The sequence below is a fragment of the Prionailurus viverrinus genome, unplaced genomic scaffold, assembly GCF_022837055.1.
Source record: "Prionailurus viverrinus isolate Anna unplaced genomic scaffold, UM_Priviv_1.0 scaffold_51, whole genome shotgun sequence".
In the NCBI taxonomy this organism is placed as follows: domain Eukaryota; kingdom Metazoa; phylum Chordata; class Mammalia; order Carnivora; family Felidae; genus Prionailurus; species Prionailurus viverrinus.
The window spans coordinates 2,719,695-2,736,799 of record NW_025927614.1 but is presented as its reverse complement, the minus strand read 5'-3'; the positions used below and the strand labels follow the sequence as shown (position 1 = coordinate 2,736,799).

Here is a 17,105-nt window from a genome sequence, read left to right as displayed (position 1 = left end):
TATGTTGTCAAGCGCCCCAGGTGGGGGGGCGAGGAGGAAGGAGGAGGGAGGGGCAGGGAGTATTCCTGACCGCTTCGTCAAGCAGAGAACAAAAAGCTACTTGTTCCCTGACCCGACAACAGAGAAACGAAACTTCTTTGCAGAGGAGAACAGAGAGTTGTATCCCACTGAGGAATACACGCTGCCTCTGTGTTTTGAATCTCCTTCTTCTTCAGTGTTGTGTACAAGGGGAAGGACCAGGTAGATGCAAAACCTATGTTCCATGCCACAAAATGTTCCTGAATGTTCCTTCCCTGTTCTCCAACCTTGGTGACCCAGAACTCATAGGTACCCCCACAAGTGCATGGAATATTGAACCATAAAATCCCTGACATGCATGGCACCCCCTCTCTGTGGCTAATATTTTAGCGGTTTCTTTGTGAATATGTGGATGTTTTTACCATAGTGGTCAGCTTTGTGGCAGGTAGGATTAATTTGAGACTGTGCTTTAATAGACTGGCGGCTACAAAGTTGATTGTATCATCTGAACTTAAAGCCAAAACTCCTAGACCTCAATCAGACAGGAAGGAGTTGACTTTGTAAAAAATGGTAAATACAGATACAGCTGGAGTCGGGATGAGCTAGTCTGGAAACACTGTGCATTAGTGACTCTGGACCCACCTCCCAATGACGGAGAGGCTTGTGAGCAGAGAGCTGTCCGTCCGTGTGCTCCAAAAATCCACCTCGACCTGTTCATAGTTGGAATTACCCTCCAGGTTCTGTTACCTGTGGGTGAGAAGGCATATTCATGGCAGCTTAAGGGAGGTTTTTAAACTTAAATTGAAATTTGTTTAACCTAAGTTAAAAAGCTCTCCAGGAGGGCCAGTGCACATGGCTGCGGGATTTAGGGTAGAGTCGCGGGGACCACGCAGCTGAATGCGGGCACCCCAGCTGCAGGAGCAGGCCAGCCGCGCTCTCTGCTGTTCTCACTGATGACAGCTATGGCGTTCTGCCCTCTGGTCTTGCAGAAGAGAGTTAATTTCAGTCTGTTTCTGCCAGGGGTGAAAAGGACTGAACACAGGTATATTTTTAGAAAGTCATCCTCGTAACTGATTGTCGCTGAGGGGCTACTGGGGCCCCCTCTGGTATGAATGGAGAAAGGGCCGCACTTTGAGCCACTTCCATGGCCGCTTCCAAGCCTGGCACTGCTGCTGTGGAAGTTTCAGATGCTGGGGTTTCTTGTAAATGATGATTCTTTTGTATTCCGTGATAACAAATGGTTGTGGAGAATAGCAGAGCCTCTGATTTCCGTAACAAGATGGGCAGTTTATGTGCAGATAAGATTCGATGTGATTCTTTTCTGTTCTGTGATTACAGACAGTTATTGAGGAGAGCTTGGAGCCTCTTGATTCCTCAAATAATGCAGATAGTTTATAGAAACAATAGAGGCCACTAGCACCCAATTACCTGGTGCTTGTTTAGAACACAGCCTCGGGCCAAGGACTTTTCAGCACGTGCCCTAGATGTCTGTGAGCTCACTAACTTTTAAGGGAGTCTGGTGGTTGGAGGCCAATGGCACTATTTAGGTGACATCTGACAATAATATGGTTTATTCACCAGAAGTAAACAGAATGGTTTATAGTGGCCAGAGTATGCCGACACAGCTTGGTTGTGAATAATCGTTTCACATTTAGAAGGATTTTGTATGGTTGAATTCCACTACATAGAATATTTTTCCCGGTAAGCAATGAAGTTACTAATGACTACCAGCAGTTCAGTCCCACTAGCATTTATTGAGCACTGACTGTATGCCACATACTGCACAAAGCCCTGGCCCAAGACCAGGCTCAGCTGGAGCACTGTGGACCCTGCTTTCACAGAACAGAGTCTAGTCTGGGGTTGGTAAACCCGCAGCCCGTGGGGCAAACCAGGCCTGCCAGACTGTGTCCTATTCATGAGTTCAGAATGGGGTTTACATTTTTAAATGGTTGAAGAAAAGACCACTAGTCTAGCCCTGTAACAGGAAAGATGTGCTGGGTATTAGGGTTCCCCGGGAAAGTGAGATACTCTTGACCTGTTTAGTCACAGACTGGGGGACTTGGATTTGGTGAGCTCAAGCAGCACACATTCATGATCTAAGGGAAGGCCTCCTGGATCTCTGCATGCTTTTTTCGTTTGGGTACTTGGTGGACTGGAGATGCCGTTTCCACACGTTCATTTTCTGCTGGAACAGGTGCTGCATCTGAAAAGCTGGGTCTCTGAGATCAGTCTTGAGGGTTCGTTCATGTGATGGCCCTTGGGCACTGTTGTCTGTAATTAACTGTGGATGAGCCTTGACCTGGTCTAAGGTTGCTCGTACCTTTTTCCAGCCAGAACCACCATCAGGCCCAGAGTGTAGCTGAATTACTTGATTCCTGTTTTCCCTAGGCCATCCGCCTGGCCTTACCCAACTTGCTGTGACCCAGCAAGTGTTTGTGCTGGTGGTAAGAATCCCTTACTCAAGAAGACGTTTAAGATTTTCTGTTATTTCTCCCCAGAAAGGAAGGCAGCCCCTTGGTAATCTGTCATGTGTTTAAGAGCGTCTTTAGTGGGCATCTCACACATTTGAATCAGCTTCAGCCGTGTGATTATTCTGTTTTGAAAACGGTTGCAACAACTTTGGCCATGTAATGCAGAGGCTCTCCTGTTTGTAGATATGGACAGAATGATCCCTGTATGGTACCAGTGATGTGAACAGTCCCCAGAACTTTCTGGGCTTTATCTGAGCTGCATACTGTTGGAGAGAGGCCTTTCCTGAGGAGTCCTGAGGTCGGCAAGTAGAGAATACGTACAGTTCTTTATGCCCGAGAAAGGATTGGATCTGAAGTAATCTGCAGATATTTAAAGCATGATTTTTGTTTTTCTGACCTTGTTGTTAGAGCTGTCTGCTTAGTTATGTTACAGACAGAATAGCATTTACCTTAGAAGCTCTTCCTTTAATTTCTGTCAAAGTGGCTTTTTCTCAAGCCCACTGTCTTGTTTTGCTGACAGACTTAGTTGAGACAGCACTGAGGATGTCACACAGGCAGCTCACAACTCCAAGAAATCCCCGCAGGTCTTACGGTGCAGCCCTCAAACAGAGGCTACAATGCTCAATTCCTCTCTTTTTTTTTTTTTTTTAAACATTTATTTATTTTTGAGAGAGAGAGAGAGAGAGAGAGAGAGAGAGAGAGAGAGACAGAGCATGAACGGGGGAGGGGCAGAGAGAGAGGGAGACACAGAATCGGAAGCAGGCACCAGGCTCTGAGCCATCAGCCCAGAGCCCGACGTGGGGCTCGAACTCGCGGACCGCGAGATCGTGACCTGAGCCGAAGTCGGACGCTTAACCGACTGAGCCACCCAGGCGCCCCACCATTCCTCTCTTTTGTGAAATACGAAGAGGGAAATGTCTGAAAGCCCACAAGTTTAGCAAGTGTGGAAGCATCTTATGACAAACGTTTTGTCTCCAGGAATTACAGGGAGAGGCCATGTCTGTCCAGGCCCCTCTCTTGTTGGTGTGGGCTCCCTCAGAGGGCCCCACCCATGGACGGGCCTGTGGGTCTGGGGAACAGGTGCCTGCAAGCCCCTGGGACTGCCTGGGGGCAGCGGCTCACATACGCCCAGAGCACTCGTGTTACAGTCTGTGCCCTGCTTTTTCAGGAGAACCCATGTTTATCACCAAAAAAGATACTTGATTTATTTTCGAGGGCTCTAAAGAACCAAAAGGGGTTAGGTTGTGACTAACAGTGAAGTACCTCATATAGCTTGATGTCGAGATCACCACCAGGAAAAACCATGTTCCTGTGCAAATGTGGGCTACCCAGCAGCCCTGGAGAGAGAGGGCGGCCATGCCGTGGTCGCTGCAGTGACAGACTCTGTCCCCAGAATCCCCTCTGCACAGCCGCCCCAGGCCGAGCTGGTGGTATGCGCACACAGACCTAGAGAGCAGAGTATCCCCAGCCTGCTTCATGGAGGGAAGGTCTGGAACAATACTTAGCATTGACATTATGTTTCATTACATGAAGTGTTGTGTATTTCCCTTAATTACCTGTCATCTATTAAAAGAACCATAACCCCTCAGATAGTATTCCAGGACCTGATGTAGGTTGCTATTTCATTGGAGTTTACACAAATTTATGATTGCATGATCAGACTGATACTTGGGAGCAGCAGTTTTAGCAGCGCATCCACATATTTTGGAGTTCACGTGATCGATCGAGTCTGTAGCTAGAAGCTTTCGTTTTTGTTCTCTCTTTTAAGAGAATATAGCTTTCCCGAGAGGTGAGGAAAAAAGCAGCCTTCTTGGCCTCTTACCCTTTGTTTTTCCCATATTTGACAGTCTGCCAGGCTGTTCATTTAGCGTAGAAAGTAGCGCAGGGAAGGATGTCCGAAAGCATGAAGAGCTGACCGTAACTTCCCGTCCCCAGAGAGCTCCCTGCACACTCGTCCCGTGTGGGGTGCAGGTGCCGCACCGCACCCTCCTCAGCGGCGCCGGCTGACGGGAGGGTGGTTCTCACGTGCTGGCGTGGGTCTTGTCAAAAGTGACGGCCCACCAGCTCCTCCCCGACAAAGACTCTCAGCCTGGAGCCCAGGAAGTGTCCTTGTGCAGCAGCAGCGGTCGCCACCACACGTCACCACTCCTGCGGGATCAGCGAATGAGCGGACAAACCGGTGTAGAGCCCGGGGACCTTCCCCTGGGACGTCCCCTGGGACGTCCCCAGTCCCGTGCTCAGCGGCGAGTCCCCACTCTGGGCACGGACGGGGCCGATGCTCTGTAACTGGCATGACTTAGAAGCTGTGTGCACAGCATGTGCCAGATGAGCACAAGAGAAGCGGCGACTGCCCGTGCCAGAGTCCAGGTGACCAGTGGAGAGGGGGCCACCTGAGACACGAAGTGCGGGAAACCACATCTCCAGAGAAGAAAGGGCCCGTTTTCTGTCGAGACGGGTTAGGGTCGTGTGTGTGGATAATCCGTTCCCTGGAGCCCCAGCGAGGCGCTGGTAGTTTGTAGTTAGCTGAGAAATGTTGGCTGCTTCGTCCGGTCCGTTAGCACATCAGGATGACCTCTGGCACACACCGTTCTTCGGGCCTAATGATGTCACTGGGTAGAGGGCCGTCACCTGGTGTCCGAAGGGGGGTGCGCGGTTGTGAAACGCCGGCCCGGGCCTAGTGGGCGAGGCGGCATGGCCGCCTCCGTGGGGCTGGGGGTCTGCCCCGAGGCCTCAGTCTCGACAGAGGAAGTGGGTCCTAGCTGACATTTATTTTCTGAGACGTAAATTGAAGAACCTAATTAGTTTTCAGGTCAGACTCCTAGAAACTGAAGTTATTACTGAACAGACCCTGACACGTTAAAAGCTAAGTAGGTATGCCTGCCTGCACTGCACTCACTCATAGGGGACGCGGATTTTTAATAACCTTTTAGACAAAGAGTAACGTTGTGCTGAAATTCACCATTCGATATTACTAATAATGCTCCCTGAAGGGTTTCAGCTGACTTTTTTCTTTTGTAAAATAAGTGATTCCGCGTTATGTCACGATCAGTATTATGTCATTTGTTTTATCTGAAAATAGTGGAAGTTTTAAGTTTTAAAATGCTGAGGAAAAAGTGCATAGTTGTCTAAGGTATCATGTCCAGTGCGACATAATATTTTCCATTTCCTTCTCACATAAAGCAGTGTTTTTACCGTGCGCATTTCAAAGGTTTCTCTGTATCAGATGTGCTGGAAATAGTGCGTGTTGTGTACAGTCCTTGCACACCGTACAAAATCACGTTTTACATCTGGCCTTTTCTGTTGTTAACAGAGCATCAAGAAGAAACACACAAACAAACAGGAGATGAGCACGTACTTGCGGTTCATCGTGTCCCGCATGAAGGAGAGGGTGAGTCCTGCACAGTCTCCGGGCCGCCCTGCCAGGCTCCCTCCCTTCATGCCTTGCAACTTAGCGCGTGACAAGTCAAGATGCACAGAGCAGGATGGGGGTGGAGAACACCGCCGTCATACTTCTTTTGTGCGTGATGGCTCCGCAAGAGGCTTTTATTTTTTGGTCTTGTCTTTGTTTTCACGGGCATTTCTTTAGCTGCATTAGATTAGACGTGCACTTTTCTTTCCCTGCTGATACATCTCTGTTGTTTCATCTTTTATTTTTCAAAATCTTTAAGGAAGGTCCAGTTGATCTACAATATTACTATTAGTTTTGGGTGTTCCGCACAGGGATTTGATATTTATGTACATAACTCCATGCTCACCAGTAATTCTAGCCACCACCTGTCACCATGCAAAGTTACTACAATATGACCAGCTATATTCGCCATGCTGCACTTGTCATCCCTGTGACTGACCTGTTTTAAAAGTGGAAATTTGTACTTCTTCATCCCCGTCACCTGTTCTGCCCATCCCCCTCCTCCTTCCCTCTCTCAACCATCAGTTTCTTGGTTGTATTTAAGAGTCGGTTTCTGTTTTTTGTTTGTTTTGCTTTTCAGATCCCATGTACAAGTGAAGCCATGTGGTATCTGTCTTTGTCTGACTTCACTCACCATAATACTTTCTAGCTCCATCCGTATTACTGCAGTTATTGCCCAGCAATATTGTGATACTTAGTGTCTAAAGTAAAGTGGCGTTTTCCAAAATAACTGTTCTTTCTATCAAAACCCCAAAAATGCCACATTGAACTATATATAGTGCATGTACATTTTTCCAGTTAATTCTGAAGTGTTTAGAAATTGTGTCACCCGTCTCTCAATGACCTTTCAGGCTATAGACCTCAATAAGAAGGGGAAGGACAACAAACACCCAATGTATCGGAGGCTGGTGCACTCAGCGGTGGACGTCCCCACCATACAGGAGGTAAAGCCAGGCCCTCTGTCCGGTTTCTGATACACCCGTAGCTCCCACATGACTCACAACTCCCAGCTGAGCATGATTCTGTTGCCATTCCCCCTAGGGTGTGTGCCTGCTCGTCCTCTACTTAGGGCCTAAAAGGTGTAGCCCCTACAGGGGCATTGCTGCTACTGAGATGCCTTGTGCTTTTACTGTGCGTGCAGATCAGGTGTCCCGTTCGAAAAGGCCTGGTGTTAAGGCAGCTGTAGATTCTGGATACTTGCTGATCCCAGGAGAGGCGTGTAGAGCCTGGTCAACTGAATATTTCAGATTCGAGGACTCCTATCTGCACGTGGTTTCCTAGCACTAGCAGGTACTCAGGAGTTTTTCTCAAGGGAACATTGGAGTCTAGGACCAGAGTCCTGGGAAACAGCAGAGTGAACTTGAACAACACAAAGATTATGTAACCAGAAAACAATTTTCTCAGAGTTCTTGATTTTACCTTTTGTAGCTGAGTATTGTAATGGGTTTGTTAACATGTAATTACAAATTGCAGTAAAATCCAGTAGAACATTTTAACGCATTTCCCAGTTAGGGCCGCTGAATTACTAATTCTGTACTTTATGCATCCTTTTGAATTTCAGATCTCGTGGTTGGCCACAGTAGCTTATAGGGAGACCATAGGAATAATTTTAAGTTATTTTACAAGTTTCTTAGTCCCCTTGGCAGCTGAGAAAGACTGCAGGTGATTACCTCAGTAGGAAATGAGGGTAAATGAAGGGTGTTCCCTCTAAAGAGGCTGGCAGAGTCTGAAATAAAAACAAGTAGTTTTCATTTCACCTCCTGCCCCAGTTCCTGTCCTCAAGCAAAGCCTCTTCTCCTAAACCCCAAGGTCTCTACGGGACAGTCCTTCCTGCCCCCGCTTCTGCTCCTTCCAAGCTTCCCTTAGTCTGATCCCGGCGGATCCGTAGAGAACACCAGCTGGACTGATGGTGTCTTAGCTTTGTACGTAGCAGGTGCTGTTCGTGAACAGAAAGCACTGTAAGGAAAATACAGAGGAAAGCATGATTTTTATCCCATCAGGAGCTTACAGTTCAAACCAAAATACAGGCCGTGATGGTGCAAATCTCAAAAATCACGAAGATGCTTTGGGAAACCTGGGTTCAGTTTCTCCATCTGGGTGTAGATCAGGTCACCGGGGGAGCTCTAGACGTTGCCAGTGCCTGGGAGGACCGAGCCCGGGACGGTCAGAAATTCCCAGTGGGACTCAGTATCTGTAACTAAGCCTGTGACCCTTGATGCCAGAAGGGAGGCAGGTTCCTCCAGCAGGGGATATCTTGCAAGCCTTCTTGAAGAAAGCACCACTGAGGTGGGCCTTGGAGGATTTCAGCAGAAAGACAGGATCTTAGTTGTTGTTTAGAGGCCTTAGTATTCTAAGTCCTTTCCAAGCTGATTTCCTAAAGTGCTACCAGGATAAGAAAACGCCTCCTTGCTACTTCTAAATAACTCGTTATACCCTTCTTCCAAAAACTTTGCCTGCCTGCAAAAAACCCTCAAATTCCCTCCATAATCCATCACGTACACGTGTCTAGCACAGCAGAAAGCCTTGCCTTGACCTGGTGTGTAGAGGAACAACTCGGACTTTGTGGGAAAGCGTCACGTAGGCCAATGGTTGTTGCTTTCAGTCTCTGTAAGACTGTGCCAGAAAAATGGTAGGTGTGTAGTTACCATCTGCACCGACCACAGCCTTCGTTCTCCACGCAGCCCAGCAGCAGTGAGAGGCCCCGGCTTTTGGCGGAGCTCAGCGGCTGACTTAGTGCAGAGGAGGGTGGGGGCTGCCCGCGGTCCAGTGCTCTGCACGCCGCACTCCAGCCGCAGGTGGGCTTATCGGTGTCCTCACGCGTGTCCCATCCGTGCCGTGGGACACGGGAGTGGACATAGCGACATTCTGGAAGGTTCTGCCATGCCCCTTGCGCTAATAACCCGTTAGCATAAGGCAGACAAACATTCTAGCTGTTAACGCTTTGCTATTTTGTTTCTCGCCCTCTGCAGAAAGTGAACGAAGGGAAATACCGCAGTTATGAAGAGTTCAAAGCTGATGCTCAGCTGCTTCTCCACAACACAGTGATTTTCTACGGAGGTTGAAGGGTTTTTTTCTTTTCTGTGCATGCTTCTCTATACCACTTAACCTTCGCGTTGGCAAATACCTTTTATAAAACATTACATTCAAAAAATTGATACTTTAATGATTTGTAAGTAATAATGTCAGGGTTTCAACGTTGGTAATGTGGTTATAGTTTATAAAATTGACTGGCCAAGAATTCTAGTACTAAGTGCTGAAAATATTTTTATTCTTTATAGTTTTATATATAAGCTTAGTTGAGAGGCTTTTTATAAGCACTTTAATTCTGGTCCTCTTCCATTAACGTCCCATCATTTGAAGGAAAAGAAAGAAGGCACTCTGTATGTAGAGGATCCGTATTCTGTTGAATATAACATTACAGCTGTCTATAGAAATGTTGTTTGGCTGCCTGAACTTTATTTATGTTATTTTTAAAAAATGTTTATTTATTTATTTTGAGAGAGCGAGAGAGCAGGGGAGAGGGGCAGAGGGAGAGAGAGTCCCAAGCAGGCCCCATGCTGCCAACACAGAGCCCGATGTGGGGCTCGATCTCATGAACCGTGAGATCATGACCTGAGCAGAAATCAAGAGTCAGATGCTTAACCGACTGAGCCCCCCAGGTGCCCCTGAACTTCATTTAAAATAGCCATTTTCATTTTAAATGGTATATGTCCACTCTAGTCACACTGAAAGAAAATGCAAATGGTTGTACTACTTTCGACAGTTTTGTGTTTCTGGATTTGTGGTAATAGATACTGTCTGCCTTTCATTACAGCAGACAGCGAGCAGGCTGACATAGCACGGATGCTGTATAAAGACACCTGTCACGAGGTACTGCTTACTCCCAATAATTAAACTCCTGCTGTTTTCCAGACTTAGTTTAGAATTCTACTCTTACATATGTTTCAGTTTTGCCATTTCCTTTAAATATAATTTTATTTCCATGTTTGAAATACATGGGAAATAATGCAAATCAAGGAGGGAATTTTCTCAGAGAAATCCTAGGAGTTAGATTTAGTGGTTAAGTAACTTGTACAAATAAAGTATGTTTCCTTTTCTGTAACTGCTCTCAGGGATGTTGGTTACATAATGCAGGCAAATGTCTTGCACTGGGCAGACACTCAATAAATGTTACCCTCCTTTTCACTGTCAAATTAAAGCGTAATTAACATACAGTGTGATATTAGTTCCAGTTATACAGGGTAGTGGTCTGACACTTCCATACGTCACTGAACTGCTCCCCCAAGTGTGGTCCCGTCACCTCACAGCGTTATTACAACGTGACCAATTGCACTTCCCGTCCCCCCCCCCCGCCCCCTGCCCCCCCCCCCCCCCCCCCCGCTCTGTGACTTACTAACTTTGTAATTGGAAGTTTGTACTCGATAATCCCCTTCACCCATCCACCCATGTCCCTCCCCTCTGGCAACCACCAGTTTGTTCTCTGTTTAGGAGTTGTTTTTATTTTTTTTGTTGTTTGGTTTTTTAGATTCCACATATGAGTGAGCTAACATGGTATTTGTCTTTCTCTGACTTATTTCAATTGGCATAATATTCTTAACTCCATCCACATTGTTGCAAATGACAATATTTCATTCTCTTTTTATGGCTGAATAATATTCTAGTGTGTAAGTGTGTGTACCACTCTTTCCTAATCCATTCCTCTACTGATGGACATTTGGACTGTCTTCATAGTTTGGCTGTTGTTGATAGTGCTGCCTGTAAACATCGGAGGGCGTGTGCCCTTGAAATCTGTATTTTTCTATCATTTGAATAAATACCTAGTGTGCAATTACTGGATTGCAGCGTAGTTCTACTTTTAAGGTTTTGAGGAACCTCCATAGTGTTGTCCAGAGTGACTGTACCAGTTTGCATTCCCATCAACAGTGCATGAATGTTCCTTTTTCTCCACGTCCTCACCAACACCTGTTGTTTCTGTGTTGTTACTTTTAACCATTCTGACAGGTGTGAGGTGGTATCTCCTTGTGGTTTTGATTTATATGTTGCAGATGATGAGTGATGTTGAACTATCTTTTCATGTGTCTCTTGGCCATCTGGATGTCTTCTTTGGAAAAGTGTCTATTCATGTCTTCTGCCCATTTCTTAACGGGATTTTTTGTTTTCTGGGTGTGAAGTATTATGATTTCTTTATAGATTTTGGATACTAACCCTTTATCTGATACGTCGTTTGCAAATAATCTCTTATTCTGTAAGTTGCCTTTTAGTTTTGTTGATTGTTTCCTTCGCTGTGCTTTTTATCTTGGTGGGGTCTCAGTAGTTCATGTTTGCTTTTGTTCCCCTTGCCTCCAAAGACACGTCTCATAAGTTGCTCCAGTCATTGTCAAAGAGGTTACTGCCTGTGTCTTACTTTAGGATTTTGATGGTTTCCTGTGTCACATTTAGGTCCTTAATGCATTTTGAATTTATTTTTGTGTGTGGTGTAAGAAAGCGGTCCCATTTCGTTCTTCCACGTGTGGCTTTCCAGTTTTCCCATCACCACTTGTTGAAGAGGCTGTTTTTTCTCCATTGGATATTCTTTCCTGCTTTGTCGAAAACTAGTTGTCCATATAGTTGTGGATTCATTTCTGGGCTTTCTATTCTGTTCCATTGATCTGTGGGTCTGTTTTTGTGCCATACTGCCTTGATGATTACCGCTTTGTAATACAGCTTGAAGTCCGGAATTGTGATGCCTCCAGTGTTGCTTTTCTTTTCCAAGGTTCCTTTAGCTATTCAGGGTCTTTTGTGGTTCTGTACAAATTCCAGGATTGTTTTTTCTGGCTGTCAAAATGTCAGATGGTATTTTGATAGGGACTGCTTTAAACGTGTAGATTGCTTTGGGTAGTATCAACATTTTAACAGTAGATTTGTTCTTCTAATCCATGAGCGTGGAATGTCTCCGTTTCTGCCATCTTCTGTTTCTTTCATCAGTGTTCGATAATTTTCAGAGTATAGGTGTTTCACCTGTTTGGTTGGCTTTGGTCCTAGGTGTCTTATTGGTGGAATTGTAAATGGGACCAATTCCTCAATTGTTCTCTGCTGCTTCGTTATTGGTGTATATAAATGCAACAGGTTTCTATACATTTGTGTTGTATCCTGCAGCTTTACTCAATTTATCAGTTCTAGTAGTTTTTTGGTGGAGTCTTTCAGGTTTTCTTCTTAGAATATCACGTTGTCTGCGAATAGTGAAAGTTTGACTTCTTCCTTGCCCATTTGTATGCCTTTGTATGCCTTTTATTTCTTTTTGTTGCCTGAGTGCTGTGGCTGGGACCTCCAGTACTGTGTTGAGAGTGGACATCTCTGTCTTGTTCCTGATCTCAGCAGAAAAGCTCTCAGTTTTTCTCCATTGAAGATGATGTTAGCTGTAGTTTGTGGTCTTCATGACCATGTTCCCACTACACCTGCTTTGTTGAGGGTTTTTATAATGAATGGATGTTGTACTTTGCCACATGCTTTTTCTGAATCTATTGAAATGATTATTTGATTTTTGTCATTTCTCTATTAGTGTGGTGTATCATATTGATTGATTTATGAATGTAATCACCTTTGCATCCCCAGAATAAATCCCACTGATTGTGGTGAATGATTTTTTTAATTCTTTATTTATTTTTGAGAGAGAGACAGCGAGACAGAGTGTGAGTGGGGGGAGAAACAGAGAGAGAGGGAGACACAGAATCTGAAGCAGGATCCAAGCTCTGAGCTGTCAGCACAGAGCCCGACGTGGGGCTTGAACTCACGAACCACAAGATCATGACCTGCGCTGAAGTTGGACACTTAACCGACTGAGCCACCCAGGTGCCCCATGAATGATTTTTTAAATGTATTGTTGGATGTGGTGGTGGTGGTTTGTTATTTTTATATCCATGCTCATTAGGGATATTGGCCTATACTTCTCTTCTTTTTATTGTCTTTATCTGTTTTTGATACAGTGCTGGCCTCATAAAGAATAGTATAATCCATTCATATATTGATGAACCCTTGGGCTGCTTCCATATCTTGGTTATTGCAAATAATGCTGCTGTAAACATCGGGGTGCACATATCCCTTTGAATTAGTGTTTTTGTATTCTTTGGGTAAATACCCAGTAGTGCAATTGCCTAGAATTGTTGACTAGTTCTGTTTTTAATTTTTTGAGGAACCTCCACACTGTTCTCCAGAGTGGCTGCACAAGTTTGCATTCCCATCAACAGTGCAAGAGGGTTTCCCTTTCTCTGCATCCTCACGTACACCCTTTGTTTCTTGTGTTAATTTTTGCCATTCTGACAGGTGTGATGTGGTATCTCATTGTGGTTTTGATTTGTATTTCTCTGATGATGAGTGATGTTGAGTGTCTTTTCTTGTGTGTGTTGGCCATCTGGGTGTTTTCTTTGGAAAAACATTTCTTTAGTTCCTCTGCCCATATTTTAACTGGATTTTTTTCTTTTTGGTTTTGAGTTGTGAAATTTTTTTTAAATATGCTTTGGATATTAATCCCTTATTGTAAATGTCTTTTGCAAATATCTTCTCCCATTCGGTAGGTTGCCTTTTTATTTTGTTGATTGTTCCTTTGCAGTGCAGAAATGTTACTCTCTTTGTTACAATTGTTTTCTTTTAAAATCTTTATTTTTAATGTTTGTTTATTTTGGGAAGAGAGAGAGCGCCAGTCGGGGAGGTGCAGAGAGAGGGAGACAACAGAATCCGAAGCAGACTCCAGGCTCCCAGCTGTCAACACAGAGCCTGACGCGGGGCTCAAAGTCACAAACCGCGAGATCATGACCTGAGCTGAAGTCGGCGCTTAACCGACGGAGCCACCCAGGCACCCCAATGTTACCCTCTTTGAATGAAAGATCCTATATAGACTTCACAGCAAAAAACCCCACAAAAACAAAAAAGTTCCTATTTATACAATAAGTAAAATACATATTAGCATATTAGAGGTTTTATTTGTGTGTATAGTCTTTTTTATTTGAAACACTCACCTGAAAATTTATATAAAAAGTCTTGTTTTCTGATAAAATTTGACCTTTGTTTTTTCATTCCTTCCACAAATATTTATTGAGTGTCTACTATGTGCTGTGCAGGGTGTTAGGAGAGATAAAGTGGTGATTGAAGTACTGCTTTTTGCTCATGGGGCTATATTCTTCAGAATATACATTCTGAAGAAAGAGGCTCAAAAAAGAAACGGACAGAATATGTTTCTTCACAAGACGTGAAAGAGTGTTATGAAAGGAAACAAGGACTAAAACAGAATGAGGGAATGTAAGGACTGCTTTTATTGGTAATGGTACTTAAGATGGGTAGACCAGAAGGATCTGTCTGCTGAACTAGCATTTACTGTGCATATGAACCAGAAGGAGGGCGGGAGCCAGGCTGGGAGTGGAGGCCAGACCTCCTGAGGACCTGTCTTCTGCTCCAGGCCCGTCTGGGACCATGGAGATGGTCTGAACAGGAATGTGGCAGGCTCTCCTAGTATTCATTGAGAAATGAAAAATGTAATCTCTAAGGAAGAAAAATTCAGGACTATCTGTGCACATGAGAGAGAATGCTAATTTACATGGATCTGTTTTATACAGTTTGATGCTCATGTTTTGTGTAGGCTAAAATAGTTGCTTTTCTTTTTTAGCTGGATGAACTACAGCTTTGCAAGAATTGCTTCTATTTGTCAAATGCTCGTCCTGACAATTGGTTCTGCTACCCTTGTGTATGTGAAATTTTGTGATTTTCTGTTTTTTACCTCTTAAGTGTGTGATGTACTATTCTAAGCAAGGTTATTTCCAATTTATTTAAGGATTATAATCCTTCCTAGGTATTTTTCTTTGTATCATAGTATATACATGGGCTTAGTCAGCATTAAACCTGAAACACAGGGGAAACAACTTGGCATCATTACCCATTTCTGACTTTAAAATGAGGAACTTCAGAATAAACCCTTAATAGATAATAGAGTGAACTTCTGCTCTTCCCGTTTTTTTCACAAGAAAGATAAGGCTTCCTGTATGCTTGTGGCTATGTGTGGTCCCCTGGAATGACAGAATTTCAGGAAGGTCCCGACTGGTCTGTGCCTGTGGTCGGGGCTGCGCCCAGCCCTGGGTGTGCCAGGCTGCCTGTGGAGGACGCCCCTGTGCTCCTCAGGTGCTCTGGGGTCTCTGTGATTCCCTAAGCCTGGAGCAGGACCTCAGACTTTCACATCTCTCACAGGCTCCCAGGTGCTGGAGTGCACCTTACAATGCAGTGAGGGTGTTGTGTTTGCCACTGTTACTCACGGGGTCTCACCTTGGAGACTGGCTCGTCCCTAAGTGCTGCAGGCTGTGTTTTCTGAGAGATGAGGGTCCATATCTCTGCTCTCATGCAGACTGTAAGTTTTTGGTGCTTTACTTGAAGGCAAGAATCAATCCGAGAAAAAAAAAGCTCTATGGGTTTAGGAGTTAAAAAAAAAAAAGCAGTGTTTTCAAAATACTGCACTATACTTCCTAAGTTGAGCATTAATGACATGTGTGCATTTAATACTTTGAAAATAACATGGTTACATAAAACATTTTATTTCCAGATACCTAATCATGAACTGGTTTGGGCCAAAATGAAAGGTTTTGGTTTCTGGCCAGCCAAGGTCCTACAGAAGGAGGACAACCAGGTTGACGTTCGCTTCTTCGGTCACCACCACCAGAGGTAAGCGTGATCCTGCGCCCACCAGGGCTGACCTCTGAGTGACCCTTGGGGCATCCATCAGATGGTCCTTAGTACTGGGAGGGCAGAAAACAGTCTGTAGTTCAGTTTGGAGAAACAAATCACATCACCTCGGTGTTTTGTTGTTGTCGTTGTTGTTTTTGCATTTATTATCCATTGCTCTATTTGGTTAATTATCTTTTCCTTTTTTCTTGAGAGTTCAATAGATAAGTGCAGGGGAAAAAATTAATAAAAACCAGGAAATCTAGTACCCAGAATAGGAAATTACTAATACTTTGCCATTTTTGCCTTTTGTTTTGTTTTGGCTTTTAAAGTTTTTATTTAGTTCCAGTTAGTCAATATATGGCAGATCAGCATGTAGCCTGACGAGGCAGCGGACGACGATTTTTGCAAATGGTACTTGGAGTTTGGGCTCCCGACATGGTGTGATGCAGCACAGGCTCGTGCTGGGATTGCGTGGTGAGGCGGGTGTGGAAGGGCTCTAAGAATGTGGCCACTTCATGGTTTGTGAAGACAGGATGCCGTTTCAGGCACCTTTTCAAAGCTCTGTTAAAAGCCACAGACAAAAATCATCGACGTGGGAGCAGGAGACCATGTCGACCTTGTGATCTAAGGATGTGCATAAGAATTACAGGAAGGGAACTGCCAGACATGGTATCCAGCCTATATTTTGAAGTTCCTGTTGCCAGGGAGATGTGTACAGCCCAGCCTAAAACTTTACGTTTTCATGATACAGTATCTGTATCCCAACAGTAAAAATTTCTGTTACTGTAAACTTATTTTTTTATTACAAAAATTTTTTTTAATGTTTTTATGTATTTTTGAGGCAGAGGCACAGCATGAGCGGGGCAGGGGCAGAGAGAGAGGGAGACACAGAATCCGAAGCAGGCTCCAGGCTCTGAGCTGTCAGCACAGAGCCCGACGTGGGGCTCGAACTCACAAACCACGAGATCATGACCTGAGCCGAAGTCGGACGCTCAACCGACTGAGCCACCCAGGCGCCCCTGTAAACTTATTTTTGCATAGTTACGTATTTCATACAAAGAATGTGAACCATACTATGAAATTATAGCTGCCTCTTTCATTGTGATATCAAAACCTTAAAGTATTGTTCTGAGTAACATTGTCACTAATAGCCGTGACTGGACACTGATGAAAGTTCACAGATACTAAAAGTAAAGGGGAAAAATAGCAAGTCAGCTACATGATCTAAAGGCCTTTCCAAGTATTTAAATGTCTGCTGTGCCTGAAGTTGTGAGGGTTTTATGTAACTGTCATCACTGTGAGAAACTATGGAACAAGAGACTTTATTCCTCTCCATAGTGAATTTTTAGTCTTCATTTAATTTAAATAGAAGTTTAGTGGCAAGAAACCTACGGATAGTGTAAGTTTCCAAAAACGTAGTTCCGTTCCTTCAGAGATAGATGCATCCCTAGCTGATGCTGTCAAGGCAGGAAACATGGGTAATCCCACCATTGACTACAGAACGAATGCTCTGACTGTATGGATTA

The 17,105-nt window shown here is 44.6% G+C and overlaps 1 protein-coding gene across 13 annotated transcripts in view; it reads left to right on the top strand.

The window, feature by feature from the left end:
• Positions 1-17,105, top strand: part of ZMYND11 (zinc finger MYND-type containing 11) — a 135,011-nt gene that overhangs the window by 101,387 nt on the left and 16,519 nt on the right. For 10 of the 13 annotated variants that reach the window (XM_047848053.1, XM_047848062.1, XM_047848059.1 and 7 more), the window contains 6 exons: positions 5,800-5,877; positions 6,750-6,842; positions 8,868-8,955; positions 9,713-9,768; positions 14,534-14,611; positions 15,458-15,576. In XM_047848053.1, the coding sequence (XP_047704009.1) occupies positions 5,800-5,877; positions 6,750-6,842; positions 8,868-8,955; positions 9,713-9,768; positions 14,534-14,611; positions 15,458-15,576 (512 nt within the window). The remainder of the gene's footprint in view (positions 1-5,799; positions 5,878-6,749; positions 6,843-8,867; positions 8,956-9,712; positions 9,769-14,533; positions 14,612-15,457; positions 15,577-17,105) is intronic. The other 3 variants (XM_047848063.1, XM_047848060.1, XM_047848058.1) reach the window with 1 other exon arrangement.